The sequence below is a fragment of the Haliaeetus leucocephalus genome, unplaced genomic scaffold (assembly GCF_000737465.1).
Source record: "Haliaeetus leucocephalus isolate CR32 unplaced genomic scaffold, Haliaeetus_leucocephalus-4.0 Scaffold605, whole genome shotgun sequence".
Lineage (NCBI taxonomy): Eukaryota > Metazoa > Chordata > Aves > Accipitriformes > Accipitridae > Haliaeetus > Haliaeetus leucocephalus.
The window spans coordinates 673,591-693,567 of record NW_010973041.1 but is presented as its reverse complement, the minus strand read 5'-3'; the positions used below and the strand labels follow the sequence as shown (position 1 = coordinate 693,567).

The 19,977-nt window shown below is 40.4% G+C and overlaps 1 protein-coding gene across 1 annotated transcript in view; it reads right to left on the bottom strand.

Moving 5' to 3' along the window:
* The window catches only part of DGKQ (diacylglycerol kinase, theta 110kDa), a 96,976-nt gene that overhangs the window by 22,340 nt on the left and 54,659 nt on the right, over window positions 1-19,977 (bottom strand). Inside the window, exons 8-15 of the mRNA XM_010578161.1 lie at window positions 13,271-13,371; window positions 11,538-11,761; window positions 10,610-10,700; window positions 6,245-6,299; window positions 5,014-5,075; window positions 4,601-4,751; window positions 3,700-3,738; window positions 1,908-2,023 (exon numbers count right to left, since the gene is read on the bottom strand). Coding sequence (XP_010576463.1) covers window positions 1,908-2,023; window positions 3,700-3,738; window positions 4,601-4,751; window positions 5,014-5,075; window positions 6,245-6,299; window positions 10,610-10,700; window positions 11,538-11,761; window positions 13,271-13,371 — 839 coding nt within the window. The remainder of the gene's footprint in view (window positions 1-1,907; window positions 2,024-3,699; window positions 3,739-4,600; window positions 4,752-5,013; window positions 5,076-6,244; window positions 6,300-10,609; window positions 10,701-11,537; window positions 11,762-13,270; window positions 13,372-19,977) is intronic.

The window sequence follows — 19,977 nt, the reverse complement described above, 5'->3', positions numbered from 1 at the left end:
TTGTTTCATCACCCATTCTTCTTCTGAGACTACACAGTAGCCCTTCATTCCCAATTTCTTTCTATTTCACCCACAAGAGGAATGTCAAACACAGTATAAATTTACTACTGTGCTCAGTTCCTGTATAAGTTATTTCCTGGTGCTGTACTTAAATGGTCACATTTATAAAGTATAAACAAAGGATAATAGTATCATAGGATAAAAGGATAATCTAGGTTGGAAAGTACCTCAGGAGGTCATCTAGTCAAACTGCTACCCAAAGTAGGGTCAACAATCAGTCATTAGTTTACTCTGCCTAATTACTGAATGGCATAAGCTCGGTGGCCAAAGCACATATGAACACTCAAAATATGATTTAGATTAACACTTGGCTCATTTCAGTGAGATGACAAAATATAAATAATACATCCTGAAATGGAAACAAAATGTATATGCACGTGTACAGCCCCTCTCTCCTTCTTACATATTAGAAATTCATCCCTAGCAGTCCCCTGATCTGGCGTTTCTAAAAAATATCTTGCATCAGATAACAGATAGCATTATCCTTATTTTCCTGGCATCAAGAAGTTCACTTCAAACATATCTAGTGCCAGAAAACCAGACACATGTAATTAACAGAGGGGAGCATGTTCAGTTTCACATGCCATGGACCAAATCTAGGCTCATAATGCATTTGTAATGCATTTGCCTAAAAACCACCGAAAACAAGCATCAAAAAGCAGTCCCATCTTCACACTGCCTTCTGTTTCTTATAACAGAAACTCTGACACCTAGTTTGGACAAGGGGGAACTGTGGTTTCTAAGGATTTTACAAAACACAATGCCTATGCATGCATAGGAACAAGGCACTCACTATATTTGGAGGGGGAATAGTTTTTAATCTTGCCAGTTTCATACAAGCATTGCCACTAGTATCTGCTCGCATAAAAAAATAATTTTGCCTTCAGAAAACTTTGACAAGCATAGGACTTTTAAAATGGTAAAAGCAGGCATGTAAGTATGCAACTATGGCTATTGAACTTGAGATCCTCCCTTCTAAAGTTGTTTCATAGTTCCCACTAATTATGTATTTTTTGAAGTTTTCAACCTTCTGTGAAGTTCTAAAAAGTCAAACCAAGACCCTCACTTCAGTTGCCATAATGCAACTCCGGAAAAACAGTAACAGGAAGTAACTACAGCTACGCTCTCTTTTGGAAAGAACCTACAGCATCCTGGTTAAAAATCAATTTGCTCAGTGAACCATTTTCCTCTTTTCACCCTGAAACTGCTATGTTAACATGAAACCTATTATTAAACTAACTGATTCATAGGAAAGTGGTTTGTAACCATAAAAATTAATAAATGAGAATTCAAGCCTGTATTTGTAAAAGGACCCTGGCACTAAGTCTTTCAGCAGACTGTTTTCCTCTGAAATCCACAATGCAGCATTTAAACAACATCAAACTCCCTCTGCTACAGAATGGGGGAAATGAAGATACTGAAAATGTGAAAATTAGCAGCAGTACTTTACCTCATGGTTAGCGAGGAAACACAATTAGTCCCCAAACCAAAGGTGTTGTAAGCATTTTAAGACACACCAGCTAAAACTAAAACCCTACCTAACTTTCTGATCATTGAAAGAAATAAAGAGGAAAAAAAAATTTGGTTTTCTCCCCTTTATAATTGTATAGTTATGCAGTTGTGTAGTTATTCCTGACAACTCAACAGTAACAGGACAAGTGACTTAACTCACAGAAGTATATCATAGACAAAAAGTACAGGCTCTTTTTTTTCATCACGCTACTTACAGAAACTCACTGTATGGCTCCTTTGAATAAAATGTATTTTCATTTACTTCCAGCAGAAAAAGTCTTAGAGGTAATTTTTTTCTTTTAAAGACATATTTTAAATTCAATCCCATCTCTTACCGTAACTTCAGGAATCACCACAGCATTCAGAGGCTTGTCATTGACAGTTGTATCTTTAACTAGCATATATATTCTTTCAGCTTCAGAAAAGCAGGAAATTTCGAGTACAACAGCACCTGTAAAGAGGTATCAGAAGTATTTTTTTATATTTTCTATTATTAGGAAATCAGTATCATCATATCACAATGAAAGTTTACTCAGTTTACTCAGGACATTGCTCAGTAAAAGTTACTCTGTAACACCTGCGGTTGTTGGTTATCAGTGAATTAGGCTGGGTTTTTTTTAAGCCTTCCTTCATACCCCAAAATGCACCACAGATTTTTGTTAAGGCAAAGCAGTTTTAGGACAAGAAGAACTGCAGCCCAGAACTGATGCATATTTAAAGACTTCTTTTGGGCTTGAGAAGTATGGCCTATTTCCATACTCTTCTTCACAACTAACAGGCTGTTACCATCATGTAAAAATGACAAAGGTATCAGGTTTCATTTTGTATCTCATTATTAAAAATCCAGTAGTTCCATTCACTGACAATATCTCAGTAAGAATTATTACAAGCAAAGATTTGGTTTGAGAATCAATTTAAGATCTTTATGTCGGCTTAGGTCCTGTATGGGGAAGTTGGGCAAGAAGGGAAGACAAAAAGGAAAAACAAAATAAAAGAAAATACTGATGAGTTAGTTTAAAGTAAGATGCTTAGTGAGGAGGAAAACGGGGCAGGACAAGATCAAAGTGCGTAACAGACAGCATATGAGATGTAAGCTGGTAACACAACCAAAAAAACCCGAGAGTCAGGAAGTTATCAGAAACATAAAAATACTCAGAAAGTAAAAAACCACAAAGAACAGTAAAAATCACATACAAGCAGAAATATCTAAAAAACATACGCACGTAAACCTGGTTAAAGTAAGCTGTGACATGAGAGGAGTATCACAAACCCAACTATTCTCCATTGACAAATATAAAAAGAAGGCACATCCGAAAGCTTTATGGTTTTCCTTACAAAAAGTCAGTATTAACTAGCCACGTGAGACAGCAAACACACAAAGGAAGCACCCATCAGTCTTCAAAACCATGCTATAGAAAGATTCATATAGCGTTCACATGAAAGTTAAGCCTGCCAAAGGACGTGAAACATCTTGGATATGCACACCTTAACGTACAAAAGACAAATTCCACACTTTAAAGTTTTACCAAATGCAGATCTCCCTCTGACCACTGCACTACAGCTGCACAGAGCCACTGCTGCTCCGGCTCTCAGAAGCCTTGCAGCTTCTCCAACCTTGCTGAAACAAAATTTGCACAGCAAAACCAAAGCAACAGCTCAAAGGATGAATGCAGAGATGAGTGTACTGATTTTCTTCAGACTTCCAGCCACTGAACCCCCACTTAACACTATGCTAGGAAACAGTAACTGTTAAACAATCCCATCAAGTTCAAAAGTACCACCAAATTTTAGTATTTTGGAAGTCAAAATAAAGAGAAAGAGAGCACTTGAAGGGTTTTTAACAATTCAATGGTGTTAGACTATTCAGTTGAAGTGCAACTTCAAAATTTGTTTTTATGATGAATTATTACCACTTTCTGGTACATGAGACATGAAGCCAACCTTTTAGTTTTTTTTTTAATAAGGTAACACTAATCCACTGCTTTTCATAAATACAATGTGTTACATTTTATCTGAAGGGCTTTTTGCTTATGCAATAAGACTAGCATACTCTGAGCTTAGAGCCTCTAGTATTAGGCTGCAGTTTTGAAAATAGACGTTTGCAAGGCTAAAAATCTTAATGCTTACCTTGTGCTTGATAAACATGACTCACAGATACTACGTTTGCTGCAAAGGGTAAAAATATAAACACATAAAACCTTGGGTACATTTAGAGTAAATATTTAAAATATTTTTAGAAGTTACATAAATATAATATAAATAAATATTAAAAGTTATACAAATACAGGAAGAATCTCCAGCTAACACTTTCCCTCCCCTAAGTTTACTTTGCAAGTTAGAAGAGCTAAACTGATTTTCATAAAAGGTGACTATGAATTCTTTCTGGTATTTAAAGTTTAATTCCTCTTGAAGTTACATAAAGGATTGGGAAAAATGCTTCGTTTCCTGAAACAAAAAGCATGACGCATTCCTGACACTGTTTATAGAACAAGTTGGTTGAAAGAGTATTATGAAAAATCAATTATACTTCTTTGAAAAAGAAAAATAAATTCTTCTCACTGTCTGCTTGTCCATATGCGTGTGCATGCACTGCTCATACTTCTCCATGACCAGGCACAGAGCTCATGAACAACGTGGAGGACAGCTCATGAAAAAACGTCAGAGGTTAATAAAGGCGAGGAACATTCGTGCACAGAGAATTAAACTGCACTGCCATAATTTGAATGGTGTAAGGTAGGTATGGTTCACTTCTAAAAAGTGATGCTTTTTCACTAAAAAAAATGGCCTGGTCACATAGAACTCATGTAATATAATAATAATTCTGTGAATAATGAGCTGTCACACCTCTCATGCAACCATGAACATGTTAAAATTAATAAAAAAGCCCCCTGTGAGAATACAAGGCAGACTGATTTTTCAAATAAGGTCAGAAAACATTAGGGAAAAAAATAATAAAAAGGAGCAATATATGCTACTACATTTTATTTTGTATAAGTGAATATATCTCAAAATGCACTTGTTTACTTACATTTGATAGCTAATTCTTCCTTGAGAATATTTGTGTATTCTTCAGGGGAAAGCTGAGGTGGAAGGCCACCAACAAATAAATTTACTCGTACAATGGATTTACTATTTTCCACAATGTAAAATCTTGTTTGATTCATCTGACGTATTGAAGTCTACCAAAATAAAGAAAAATAAACGACGTGACATGTGGCAAAAAGATATCATGAAACCAAATCCCAAATAGTTCTGAACTTAGCAATCAAGTCCTCTACGGCTAGAGAATATCACAAACAGAAATAAACTTCAGTCCAAGCACTTAGCTTCTCTACAGATGAGCCAGCTGTGTGGGGGGGTAACTGATTACTTACTTTTTCTGTAAGAAAGAGGACTCCTTACTTGCTATAAAAAAGGATCATATTTCTTTTTCAGATTTACCTTTCTTATGTCCTTGAGTCTGTTAAGAATCGGTTCCTGATTGTCCAAGACCATGCGCTGAACTAAAGACAGCAAGAACGTTAATCATGTTTGAAAGCACTGTAAGTTATTACCAGGCTCAATTAAACAAAAACAATACAAAAAAATTTAGGGAAAATTCACAACTCTGTGTACAACCAACATTATGTAAAGGACCACACAGATCTGAACTACTCATTATTCAACAGAAAAAATCATTTAGGTGCTTTGAACAGTCTGATGTTGTTCACAGCTCTTATACACCACCATCCTTTAAAAAAATAGGGAGAAACACCTTGAAGACACCCAACAGACAAGCAGTACTTTGGTAACAAGCTAAGTGTTTCACAGAAAACTTTAAAAGTACATTCCTTGGCAACTACAGTAATAAACAACTTCTGTATTTTATTAAAATATTAAAACAATTGTAACAACTTCCAGCTAAAGTGAGGTTGTAAATGATGCTTTAAAACAGAGCACCAGAAATCAACCAAGACAAGACATTCACAAGGCTGCAATAAGCTTATGAAACAACTTACTGGTAAGACTCTCAAACCAAGCAAAGTATCAGGCCAGTATTTGAACTACAAAGGTATTTACTTGGGTGTGGCCAGGGCACGATCAGAAGACTTCAGTGGCTTTATTTTATCTCTCCATGCAATGTTAGAAATAATGAAGCACAAAGGGATGTGAACTTGGAGAACACCAGCTCAGCTCCTGCAGGATCACAAACCTCTTGAGCAATGCTAGGACTGCGTATTTCTATACTTCATAATGCAGTTGGACTGCAATTGGACTATCTCAGGACTCAAATTTGCTCTTGTTTGGGGGCAGTGTCAGGGTGAAAGAGAAGGGAAGGAAGGGAGTCACTTGAATGTCACAATCTTTACTAAATAACTGCAGTTAAGAAAATTATGTCAGTTAAAGGCAGCTCCCCAAAACAAGACTCTTCGCCGAAGTGTCAATACCCACCAGAAACTGCTAATAAACCCTTTATGTGGTGATGAAGAAAGAGAAGAGAACCATATTCCCACAGGACACACAAGACCGAAAAAACCAACATCAGTTCTGATTGAGTATTTCAACAGGATGGTGAAGTTTCATTTGTGAAGGCATTTATTGTAAAAAATTAATTGTGACTGTGTTAGAAGTGGGCAAAAAAAGCTAGAAGATCAGTTACAGACGTGCATTTGGCCAATGCTCCTTCACTTACCTTGCTTACTGCCCATAAGCACTTCCACCAATTTGAAATTCTGGAGGCACTCCGTCTGCCAAAAGATGCAACATGTAAATGTAGTTTCTGAACGAAATATAATTTTGCCAGATGTTTAACATTAACATTATATTATACGCTGCACACACAGAAGCACAATGTTCTTCCCCTAACCCGTTCCTCCCAAGCCAGGGATAATCCTCATTTTATACACTCAGTCTCGCACATATGGCTTCAGGCTCCCATGCCCTTAACTACATCAGCATCCTTGCAGGCCCACGGTGAAAGGGCACCTCTAAAGCACAGTTAACTCTACACCCCTTCAGTGACCAGCAGCTCAACAAGGATATTTCCAGAGCATCCTTCCAGAGAAAGCATGCAGGACTGGGAATGAACCTGCTCTTTGAGAAGATGGCCCAGGAACCAGGCTTGGCAAAAGCAGGCTGACCGGTCCCCATCTCCTGGGGCACTCCACCAGCACTGATGGAATGAAACCCTCTTCACGTGTGCCACAGTCCCTTTTCCAAACTATACTGCCAAGGACCACCCAAGTCCCTTGCAGCTGGATGAGAAAAGCCAAGAGTTGAACTAGGATTACTGCAACCCTGGAAACATGCGACACTCAGGATTGAGGAAGTCTCTTAACTTTTAATCTTGATAGGCAGAGGACAAATGATGTTGCTTTACATGTCATGAACAGGGGTGTTAAAAGCCTCAACTGCCTACATTTGGTTTGCCTGAAATTCAATGAGAGCAACTTGGGAGAGGATCTTCAGCAACGGCAAATTCTGGATATTAAAAAGATATATCCTGTATGTGCTTCTTCATACAGAAAAAGGAGAAAACCCTTTAAAAAACTATCAATATCAGAGAAATTGCAATTGAGCCATGGAATTAAGTCTCTTACAACCTAAAACTAGCTTCCCAAATACAGAGATGTGAAGATCTTTCCCGGAGTACCCAACCATCCCGTTTGACAGTTGCTTTTTTCAGATGAGACAAGACTTCAGACAAGATTTTCCAAATTTTGTTAAAAGGTCCACAGCACTTGAGAAAAAGTACTGAAGTGAAATCCTAGAACCATCCTATGGTGCAAAATGAGCTGCATGCACCACATGTACATGTAGGTGTACACCTAGACAGATCTACAATTATCACCTACTGCAGATAGCTAGCCAGACACATATTCCTACCTACCCTGTAAATAACCACAAAAGGCAGTGGTTGCCCTCTGTGAGCACGGCTGTTCCCTGGAGCAGTGGAAGCATGCTGATTTGCTGGCGTGCTCACAAGCCCCAATTACTGAACAGACTATGCACACTATAGCTTGATGCCTCCCGACCTGTGTGTTTGATTGAGACTGCCAGTGTCTTGGCACACTTGCAAATTCTAACATGTTTCCTGAAAGTCATGCTATCTTGGCACCAACTGTAAGAAAGACAGGCAGACTGAAAAGCAATCTCTTCCAAGCAAAGCATGTGTATCTACAAGATTACAAGATGTATCTAATAATTTCTAAGGAGGTGGGAAGGAATGTAGATGGTAAAGAACGTGGGTGCCATTCAGCCTTGAGTTCTTCCCTGTAGTCGTTGGGTATTACAAAGATGCTGTTTGCCACTGTAGAGAGAAAATTCTTGTGGCCAAAGCTCAGTTAGAGTTCAAGCTGGCCAGGACCATGAAGGACAACAAAAAGGGCTTTTTAAAATACATTAACAGCAAAAGAAGGATCAGGTCCATTACTTGATGAGGTTGGTCACCTCACAAATAGGGACACAGACAAAGCAGAGACGTTTAATGCCTTCTTCGTCTCTGTCTTCAACACCAACAGTGGGCCCTGGGACCCTTGGAGCCCTGTGTTGGAAGACTGTGACTGGGGAGATGATAAACTCCCAGACAACTCTGAACTTGTTTGAGACTTGCTGCACCAGCTGGATGCACATAAGTCTATGGGGCCTGATGGGATTCATTCCAGGGTACTGAAAGAGCTGACCAATGCCACCAAAGTCCCCATCATGGGACTTCTCTCCATTATTTTTCAATGGTCTTGGGAGTCTAGAGAGGTCCCAGTTGACTGGAAGCTGGAAAATGTTGTCTCAGTTTTCAAGAAGGGTAAGATGGAAGACCTTGGTAATTACAGGCCTGTCAGTCCCACTTCAGTGCCTGGTGGAATTATGGAGAAGGTTGTTCTGGAAGTTATTGAAGAACTCTTGAGGGACAACATGGTCATTTGTGATAGCCAGCATGGGTTCAGGAGGGGAGTCCTGCTTAACTAACTTAATTTCGTTTTATGACAAGGTCACCCATCTAGCTGACCAAGGGAAGCCAGTGGATGTGGTGGGTTTGGATTTTAGCAAAGCTTTTGATACTGTCTCTCACAGTATCCTTCTGGATAAACTGTCCAGTACACAGCCAGACAAGTCCGGAACACATTGGGTTAGCAACTGGCTGATGGGTCAGGCTTAAAGGGTTATAGTAAATGGGGTTACATCAGGCTGGCGGCCAGTCACCACTGGGGTTCCCCAGGGCTTGATTTTAGGGCCCATGCTCTTTAATGTTTTTATAAATGATCTGGATGCAGGAATTGAATGCACATTAAGTAAGTTTGCTGATAATACTAAACTAGGAGGAGCTGTGGACTCCCTTGAGAGTTGAGAAGCCTTACAGAGAGATCTGGGTAGGCTGGAGAGCTGGGCAATCCCCAGTCATGTGAAATTTAACAAGAGCAAGTACCAGGTTCTCTATCTGGGATGGGGTAATCCTGGTTATACATACAAACTGTGGAACAAGAGGCTGGAGAGCAGCCCTGCAGAAAGACATCTGGGCATTTGGGTTGATGGCAAGTTGAATATGAGTTAACAGTGTGTCCTGGTAGCCAAAAGGGCCAAGTGTGTCCTGGAGTGCATCAAGCACAGCATAGCTAGCTGGTCAAGGGAGGTGATTGTCCCACTCTACACTGCACTGGGATGGCCCCACCTCGAGTCCTGTGTGCAGTTTTGGGTGCCGCAATATAAGGAGGACATCAAAGTATTAGAGTGTGTCCAGAAGAGGGCAACCAAGACGGTGAAAGGTCTCGGCGGCAAGACTTAGGAGAAGCAGCTGAGGTCACTTGGTTTGTTCAGCTTGGAGAAGAGAAGGCCGAGGGGTGACCTCATCACAGTCTACAACTTCCTCAAGGGGGGCAGTGGAGGGGGAGGTGCTGATCTCCTCTCTCTGGTGACCAGCGATAGCACACGAGGAGATGGAATGAAGCTGCGTCAGGGGATGTTCAGACTGGACATTAGGAAGAGGTTCTTCACTGAGTGGGTGGTCGATCACTGGAATGGGCTCCCTGGGGAAGTGGTCACAGCACCAAGCCTGTCAGAGTCCAAGGAGCATCTGGACAATGCTCTTAGTCATATGGTTTAGTTTTAGGTAGTCCTGCTAGGAGCAGAGTTGGACTTGATGATTCTTATGGGTCCCTTCTGACTTGAGATATTCTGTGATTCTATGATTTCTTTTGCAGAGCAGTGAAAAGAAGTAGGAGACAAGCATGATCACCCTAACAGTGATTGTCAGTTTCCCAATAAGGTAAGATTAGCAGTGTGGTCACATGCAAGTGTATTTTAAATATCTGTTGTGGTTTCAGCCCAGCCGGTAACAAAGGACCACGCAGCCACTCGCTCACTCCTCCAGCCCCCCTCCGGTAGGATGGGGAGGAGAATCAGAAAGGAGAAAAGAAAAAAAAAAACCCAGAACCTTGAGGGTTGAGGTAAGGACAATTTACTGGGACAACACAAAAAGAGAAGTTACAACAACAACAACGGTACTAATAAAAGAATATACAAAAGGAGTGATGCACAGTGCAACTGCTCACCACCTGGAACCCGATGCTCCGCCACTTCCTCCACTGAAAGCTGAGCAAGAGAGAGACCCGCCAGCCCGCTCCCCATTTATATACTGAGCATGATGGCACACGGTATGGAATAGATCCTTGGCTAGTTCAGGTCAGCTGCCCCGGCTATGCCCCCACCTCCCAGGTTCCTGTAAAAATTAACTCTATCCCAGCTGAACCCAGGACAATATCTCAAGACATAAACAACCAGAAAAAATATACTGCATGCCAAGAATCATTGTGTTCATACAAGTAAATCTGCTTGACCCAGAAAGACTAATGGTAACTTCCAGTACAGAGCAACCAGGTCTACCATCAAGACTGCAGAAATTTTTGAGCATCATACCAGACACAACAGATCATCTACCAAATATTAACAATATTTGCATTAACCATGAATGGACTGATTATAATTTTTCTAAGAGAAAAACATACACACCCTACTTCAGGGTCACTCTGGTGGTATACGGACAAGCTTATGACCTTTCATTTACCTGCCTTCCAAGTAACGGAAGCACTTCTTTGATCACAGTCTGTGTAGTACTATCCTTATTTACTCGTAGAGAAACATATGCCATTCCCACCCTAAAGACAAAAGGAATACTTATTTTAGGACAATCATTTGACCTATCCTGTGTGTACCTTTTTTACCCAAGTGGCAAATTTTCTACGAGGGTAGGCAGAAATTTGTATTAGTTGAAGAAAGTTGTTCACTGAGGCTCATGGCACATGCAGCATTAGCCCCACAGACAAGCAAAGATGTTCAACTCAAGGAACTGGTCACTACAATTGTAGCACTGCAAATTAGTTTCTTCCTATACACAGTATTACCTGCAAGTCTTTTGTAAAAAATGGCAATGTAGTTGCATTAGTAAAATGAACAAATGTTTAAATTATATCCCACTGCTCATAAGAAATGAATACATCACCAGCCAGTCTTGTTTCCACTGCTAAATATGCTTAAAATGTATATTGTATCAGTGGTAAATGTAACAGATTCTTTTTTCTTTATTTTTTCCTCATATTCTCACATCAGAAGTTACACTGAATTTTTCCTACTTAATATTTCTTCCAAAAACCCATCAAGCGTTCAAGTGACATGTGTATGTCATCATTTGTTTACAGATGCAGTTAATATAAAGTTGCATGTTCTTGGCCAAATGCACCATAATAGCACTGCACAAATCACACAATATGTTCCATGCACGTAAAGAAACCCACAAGCACTTTTCCAGGCATGGATATGAATACCATGTATATCACTCATTCAGAAAAATAAACAGAAGAATCCTGAAATACAGAAGAAAATACGTTCTCTGTTATACTTGTGCGACTTCAATAACTGAAACACATCAGGCTAGCCTACAGAGGACAAATGCAGCCAAGCAGGATAACCTTGTGATAAAGGAGGAGAACACTCACTTCAGCCAGGCAGGATAAATTCTGATCACTTCCTCATCCTTTGGTTTGGCTCTGATGATCCAAGCTTCAGGAATGGATTCCCGGAATACTGAGCCCAAGTTGCTGTCCTCTGCAGCACTGTTCCTGTTGATAACATCATCAGACAGCAGTGTCTGCTGCGTAAAGGTCTGAAGCTCATACTCCTGCTGGTCATCATTTATGTAGTATGTCCTCAAAGCAGCCTCCTACAACACAGCAAGATAAATTAACCTTTTCCTGAAAAGACACCTTTAATACCTGTATAGCATAGACATTTATAAATACCTTACTTACGGAAGCAACCTTAAAAATGTGTTCTAAGTGTTTGCTATTTATCAATGGCAAAAAGCAAAACAAGAGCGAAGTTTTCAAAACAAATTTTAGTGGAAGACACAAAAAGAAAACTTGGGGATATCAATGGATTTGAACACAGCCCACAGTGTTTTTGTCAAGTGATAGTAATTTTAAACTCCATAGATCAAATGTAAAAATTCAGCACCAATAAAGCTACACTCACTGCATACAAAATTTACTCCAGAAGGAAAATGGTAAATTACACTTGATTGTACCCAACTCTGCATATTCAACCTTCTTGCACTAAGGGGATGCTGACAATTAGTAAGCATTCCCAGCCACAAGGCTGCCCTGAACCCACACACCTGTGAAGAGGAAAGGTAAGGGCTATCCTTGGAAGATGCAAGCAGTCACAGGAATTTTACATCCATTACTGGCCCATGCCTGCAGCACCTCTGCTAAAACAGATGCTGCAGTGAATACAGCCCAGTAAGTCACTTACAAGAACAGGTATTAATCTGCCCTGGTATTATAAGCAGCAGCCTGATAAAATATGGTTGAAAGGCAAGTAGCACTCCTAAATAAAAGTGTTTTCAGCACTGTACAAATTTTTCCTTGAAGATCTTTGACATGCTGAATACTACAAACCATTTTCAAAACTCCTGTTGATTTTGAGCACAATATCAAGATAAAAATCTTAATGAGCTGTAGGTTTAAATTCAAAATTCTGATGTAATAGATTCTCCAGATTCCTGTGCCAAGTTCTTTATGACTTTGAGTCCCTACAATGCTCAATTCTACTGTGCACCACCCCATAACCACTCTGGGCTTCATTTCTTCACATCATGGGGTCTCTGCCCAGCCCAGTAAATTAAGATCTGTACAGAACATTTGATTTAGTACTGAGTCATGTTTCCATGGAGCACTGGAAAAGCTAGGGAGTGGCCACTATGTGACAGATAATTCACTAACTTTTACAGCCAAGGAGTGGAGGTAACCATGGCATGCTTCAGTCTTCAAAGCTGATTAACTGAAATGCAGTAGTGGCGGCTGTCCAGGATAAACATCAAACCAATAAATACTATAGAAAAGGAGCAAGATCTAAGGAGCTTATTATCCCATATTGCTCATATCAGTAAAATCATACTTCAATGTCACATAGGGAAGGAGAATGACTGCTTAACATGTGATATGCTGTGGTCCCCATTATGCTACAGGTATGTAGGCCACCACTTCTTCAGATGCTCTAAAGTAAGAGCAGTACAGGAAGAAGTCAAATTGCATTGTAATGTTATAGCCAATTTACAGATTTTGTTGTTGTTGAGTTACATTTGTAATAATGCTAGCTTTTGACTACTGTAATATACAATCATATGCCCCTTTATCACACCGGAATATTAACCTTGACCGGGTTATCTTACCACAACTTCTTCATTTTTTGCAATCCTTGGAACTGAAATCAGTCGAAATTGATTGCGTTTCACTGCATCATTCCCATCAAATATCTTTAATGTTTGTTTACCTAAATGAAAACAATTATTGTATTTCAATAACACACCCCTCAAATCATAAAGCTACCTGAATAGGAAGCATATAATGGAACTATTAAAAACCTTTTAACTCACTGAACTGTTTCTGCACCACAAGCTTTGAGGCTGAATCTTTTCATTTTCCTTTCGTTACTATTCACTTGAAATGGTACATTTGCGGAGTAAACTGGGAAGAGTATTCAAGTAATCATAGTTTCATCCTGGCTTTTGATAGAACTTTTTATATATTACTATACTGCTTATGTTATCACTTCTTCATCCTCACCATTCAAGACTGGATTTATTATTGATCAGTTCAGCAACTTGAAAACCAAGACAGAGTGCCATCACCTTCAGAACAGCTCCCAAAGCACTGCCAGTTCTCAAAGCATCCTTCCAAAGAAAGTCCTTAAAATAGCTGGTTAACTGTACAGACAACAGGAGAAAATGCAGGAACAACAGAAAAACTAGAAGAAAGAAGGTACAGCAAATTAAGAACTACAACCTTTTGCTGTGTTTCATTTCACTAAAGCCTTATCAAATCCATGCCCAAGTCATGCAGCACAGGTTGTTGCACAGACATCTCTGAAAGGGTGAAGAGTTAAGGATTTCAGGTTCACCTTTCACAAAGATGAGTTAAGACTCAGTCTGGTACTGTCTACTGTATGACAAAGCTTTTCTCTTATTGAAGTGACTATTTTAAAAGCAAGCTTGCAGGAGGCACCCATGGATGAGCAAGGAGCTCCTGACTTAACTCCACCATTAAAAGCACACGCACAAGAGGCAGAAGCAGAATTGGGTGAGGTGGAAGGAATATAGAGACACCGTCCAAACATGCAGGGATGGGCTTAGGAAAGCTAAAGCCCATACGGAGCTGATTCTGGCAAGGGACATGAAGGGCAACAAGAAAGGTTTCTATAGGTACATCATCAGCAAAAGGATGACTAGGGAGAATGGGAGTCTGCCCTGTGAATGGGAATGGGGACCTGGTCTTAAAGGACATGGAGAAGGCAGAGGCACTGATTGCCCCCTTTGCCTTGGTCTTTACTGGTAAGACCAGCCATCAGCTCCTAAGACCAGTGGGAAAGCGCAGGGCAAGGAAAACTTACTCTCAGTGGGGGAGGTTTAGGCTAGGGAGCATTTAAACGAACTGGAGATGCACAAGTCCACAGGTCTGTCGCAATGCATCCATGGGCGCTGAGGGAGCTGGCTGATGTTGTTGCAAGACCACTCTCGATCATCTTGGAAAGGTCATGGTGGTTTTGGGGAGATTCCTGAGGACTGGAAGAAAGCAAGTACCACCCTTACCGTCAGGAAGGGTGGGAAGGAGGATCTGATCAGCCTGACCTCGATCTCTGGGAAGGTGATTGAGCAACTAGTCCCGGAAACCATTTTTAAACATATTAAGGAGTAATCAGCACAGACCTATCAAGGGAAATCATGCTTAACCATCATGGTCTGGGGTCTGACTAGCTGGAAAGCAGCTTGGCAGAGATACCCTGGGGATCCTGGTGGACACCAAATTGACCATAAGCCAGAAACATGCCCTTACACCAAAGATGGCCAACAGCATCCTGGACTGCATTAGTAATAGCATTGACAGCAGGTTGACAAAGATGATTATTTCCCTCTACCCAGCCTTGCTAAGACCTCATCACGAGACCTGTTCCCAGTTCTGGGCTCTTCAGTACAAGACAGATGTGGATGTACTGGACCAAATGCAGGGAGGGCCCATGAAGATGATGATGGGACTGGAGTATCTCCCATATGAGGAGAGGCTGAGAGAACTGGGAGTGTTCATGCTGGAGAATGAAGGATTGGGGCAGGAGGGAGGGGTGTGTCTTAATCCATGTGTATAAGTAATTAGTGGGAGAGTGTAAAGGTGAACAGACAAGAGGCAATGGGCACAAACTGAAACACAAGAAATTACATTTAAAGCCAAGAAAAAAACTCCTCTACTGTGAGATTGGAACAGGCTGTCCTGAGAGGGTTGTGAAGTCTCTATCCTCAGAGATATTAAAAACTCAGCTGGACACGACCCCCAAAAAACCTGCTCTGATTGACCCTGTTTGAGCAGGGGGTTGGCCTAGATAATCTCCATACTGCCTCCAACTTCAGCCATGCTGTTACGCTGTGAAGGAAAGCCTGTACAAGGGGTGCTTGTACAAAGAAAGAGACAAACAGAATAAATAAGATCATAGCATCATAGAATAGTTGGGGTTGGAAGGGATCTTTAAAGATCAGCTAGTCCAAACACCCTGCCACGGACACCTTCTACTAGACCAGGTTGCTCCAAGCCCCATCCAACCTGACCTTGAACACTTGCAAGGATGGTGCATTCACAGCTTCTCCAGGCAACCTGTTCCAGTGTCTCACCACTCTCATCGTAAAACATTTCTTTCTTAAGTCCAATCCAAATGTACGATCTTCCAGTTTAAAACAGTGCTCCTTGTCCTGTCACTACAGGCATTAGTAAAGAGTCTCTCTACATCTTTCTTATATGTCCCCTTTAAGTGTTGAATGGCTGCAATAAGGTCTCTCTGAAGTCTTCTCTTCTCCAAGCTGAATAACCCCAACTCTCTCAACCTTTCTTCATAGGAGAGGTGTTCCATGCCTCTGATCATTTTTGTGTCTCTCCTCTGGACCTCCTCCAACAGGTCCATGTCTTGTACTGGGGACCTCAGAGCTGGACACAGTACTCCACGTGGGGTCTCACCAGAGCAGAGCAGAGGGGCAGAATCCCCTCCCTCAACCTGCTGGTCATGCTTCCTTTGACGCAGCCCATGATATGGTTGGCTTTCTGGGCTGTGAGTGCATGTTGCCAGCTGATGTCCAGCTTTTCATCCACCGGTACCCCCAAGTCCTTATCCTCAGGGATGCTCTCAATCCCTTCATCCTCCAGCCTGTGTTGATACTGGGGGTTACTCTGACCCAAGTGCAGGACCTTGCACTTGGCCTTGTTGAACTTAATGAGGTTTGCATGGGCTCACTCCTTAATCCTCTCAAGGCCCATCTGGATGGCATTCCTTCCATCTAATGAACTTACTGAGGGTTCACTCAATCGCACTATCTGTCACTGATGAAGATAATAAATAGCACGGGTCCCAGTACGGACCCTTGAGGGACACCACTTGTTACTGGTTTCCACTTGGACATTGATGGAAAGCACCAAGGGTTTAAGCAGGAGGCAAAAGAAATAAAATCCTAAACTGAAGAAGCAAAAATTACTGCCTTTCTAAATGGTACCTACAACATGACAGATCTTTGGGCTTCTGGATTTGCAATTTACTTCTGGCTCCTGTCAAGAAGAATGAACTTTGGAAGCACAGCTCTAATTTCTTCTTTCCTGTATGACTATTCCTCAAGTACTCTTCTGAGAGTAGTTATCTGAAACCTTTTACAACACGTGATTAAGAAAAAATAATCACACAATTTCTACATGCGATGTACACTCTTTATAGCAATGGAAAGTGAGTTACTCCACTGGAGAAGCAAGCTTGGGATATATATGATATGATACATCAGGACTTTTCAAGTTGTTGTTTGTTTTTTTTAATATGAAAAGTAGTATTACCAGGCTTTTCAGTTTTCCAATTATGAACTTAGTGGTTGTGTCTGTTGTCAATCTTTTTTTTTAGTCACAATATAAGAACATTTAAATATCATCACTTCTGAAGTATCTTTGAAACTCTATTGCCATTGCATTGAGACTATAGCACATGTCAGAAAGTGATCCATCCACTACTTTAAAACCTGCTGGATTAATGTTAGAAAAAGTGAAATTCTTTTAGAAACAGATTTCTGTCACTGATCTCCATAGTGACTTTAACATCGACAAATTTTAACCAAAAGACATACTGTGTCCTGGGTGACCTTCTTTAGGGCTAACACAACTTGAGAAAACACAGCAAATGCTGGTTACTGACAGCACAGCCAATGTTCTGAGTATGAACTTTCATAACATTATGAAAATCCCTCGTTTTCTCTAGCAATCCAGAGTAGACAACCATCTGAGAATAAAAACATTCAACCAAGTTTTAGAACTTGTTTTCATTCAAACTGCCTTTGTAGTCTGCTCTTGCTAGATACTAGCTGTCCTGAGAGAATCCCTAGCAATTTTAACTGGAGATTTTTTTATGAGCTCTCCACTTCTTAAGACCAGCCAAACGTTGCAAAAATTTGGGTTGACTCTTAAAATAAGCTGGTTTAGATCTACAGACCAGTAGTAATGTCCTAAGCTCAAGTACATTCCTTAGCTAAATACACAGTATGCTCAGTCCTGCTTTCCCGAAGGTAATCTGGTTATCTGTCACACAAAACAAGCTCAATTTATCAGTGAAAAATCATATTCAGCTTTGTCACTGTCCTCCTCACAGGGCTCACCACAACCTGATGAAAGATGGCTTTCTTGCACATGAACTTCTGGGGACACATTAACAAAAGAAGAAACAGCTACGTATTTGACCAGAACTAGTCATCCAGAAAAACACTTCCCAACTAATTCAAGTGTACATCCACAACATCAAAGTTAAGGAGTGTCTTATGCCAGTCTGGTTTGTTTAACCAGCCTTGGGAGGAAGCTCAACTATAATCACTTTTAAAGTTAGGTAAAGCTTTTTCTCCCTCCTGTTCCAATTTTTGAACAATAGAAAATGATCCAATTATAGAAGTGAAGTCTATATACCACTACTAAGTATTAAAAAAAATCTTTTTTGCAAGATGCACATATGCAACGGATGCACATAACAGATTTTGATATTTAAAGGAGTTACTGCCTGCTTTATAATATTGACACTTAACTGCCAAACGTCTTTTATCTTTTCTTGTTGGATCAGATTACACAGTATCAGAACTTTCTCCTGAAAAACACATTACTTTTTTTCTTATCATGGGATACTGAATTGAAAAAAACCCTGTTCTTCATGCTTATGCTTTTCAAGAGGAAAACAACTACAAAAAAGTCAACTCCAGGCATAATTTACCAAACCATGGAATTTGATTTCAGAGGCTAAGATACCAACTTGTCCTGGGAAAAGGACAAACAGCATTTGATGAGTCCAAAGTTCATGCCCTTTGAGTTCCAAATCTCCACAGACAGGACATAGCTTCTGAAAAGACTTAGGCGCAGCTTGTGGCAGAGATAGGAAAATGACTTAGTCCTGAATATTTCTGCCACTGAAGAAAGCTAGAGGCCTACACCAAACATATTGGTGGAATTTACTCTTATAAGACTAAATTCTAGCAACACCGCTTACCAATAATCATTCTTCCCAGTAAAACTTGTGCTATCCATATGCTTTCTGCTCTCCTCTAGTCACTGCTACTTCAAATTACAATAGTGTGGACTGGCAAATTTTGGTTTATTTCAGTGTTACCATTCACAACCTACAAGGCAGCAATAAAGCAGGTAAGAATTGTGTATTTTTTCTCTTACTGGTCTTGAAGAGAGTCTTTCAGAATCCCAGATTCTTCCTTTCTCCAGCTATTCCTCTTCCACAGGAGCCCTTTACAAGTATGTCACCTCTCTGAACTTGTTTTCATGAGCAGCAAAAATCCCCCTAGTTCTAAGACGGTTTTGAAGCACAAAGCTGTGTTAATAGCCATCCTCCCATATTAGTAGCCACCTCTTCACCTTTCTCCTCCAGGGTGGTTTTTAGAACTTCTCCAAGCATCTGCCATATGTATCACCGCTTGACCTGGTTTCACATGCTTCTCTGTCTAGCTTTAGGACTCCAAATCCATTTAAATCATGTGTCAGAGGAACATGTGACATGCTTAGTTATCCATAAGCGGTTTTAGCAGAGTACAATGAAGGCTGAATATTTTCCTAAGTATATTTAGAGGAAAAATCCCTCAAATCCACACATGCTGTCTTTGCTTCTTCCTGAAAATAGTCTGTTCGTGCTTGCAGAACTACAGTGAAGGTATCCTCCACACTGTCAGCAGGTTTAGGACAAGACATAAGCAAGCACTAAGTCAATGACTTGGGCCTATCTATGATGCAAAGATGCTTTTCTGAATACAATGGCCTTGCAATTTCTTTACCCAATTATTTGCTAACAGGTGGTAGATAAAAGTTCTGTATGTTGCAAAATGTGTGAGAAATTGCTTTTGCATGGCCTTGCAGTTTTCTGAGGAAGATAAGGACTTTTAGCACTTTTAGATAACTTAGCTTAGAAGTATCCATATGGATTACATCAAAATGTAGACATAGATAATAGAAGCACTAATGAGCACTTTTTAGGATAAGATGTATCAAACATGCAGAAGATCGCACTGCGCAGAATCATCCGAGAAGGGTCAAACAGTGCACAAGTGAAGAAGACTACTGAAGACCACCAGAGACGTCAAGTACGCCTGCGCGAAGGACATTTACATACAATAATGAGTTCCTGGGAAACTAATGAATACGTAAAACTTCTCGGAAATCTGATGAATATGTATATAGAACCTGTATATAAACTATAGAATTAGCCTGACCAGGTGCACACAATAGGAGGAGACGTCCCTCATCCACTACCTATGATGGATAAGCTTTAAAATAATTAAAAGCTGCCTAGGCCTCACTATATAGTAGTCAAGTACCCTCAGCTTTTATT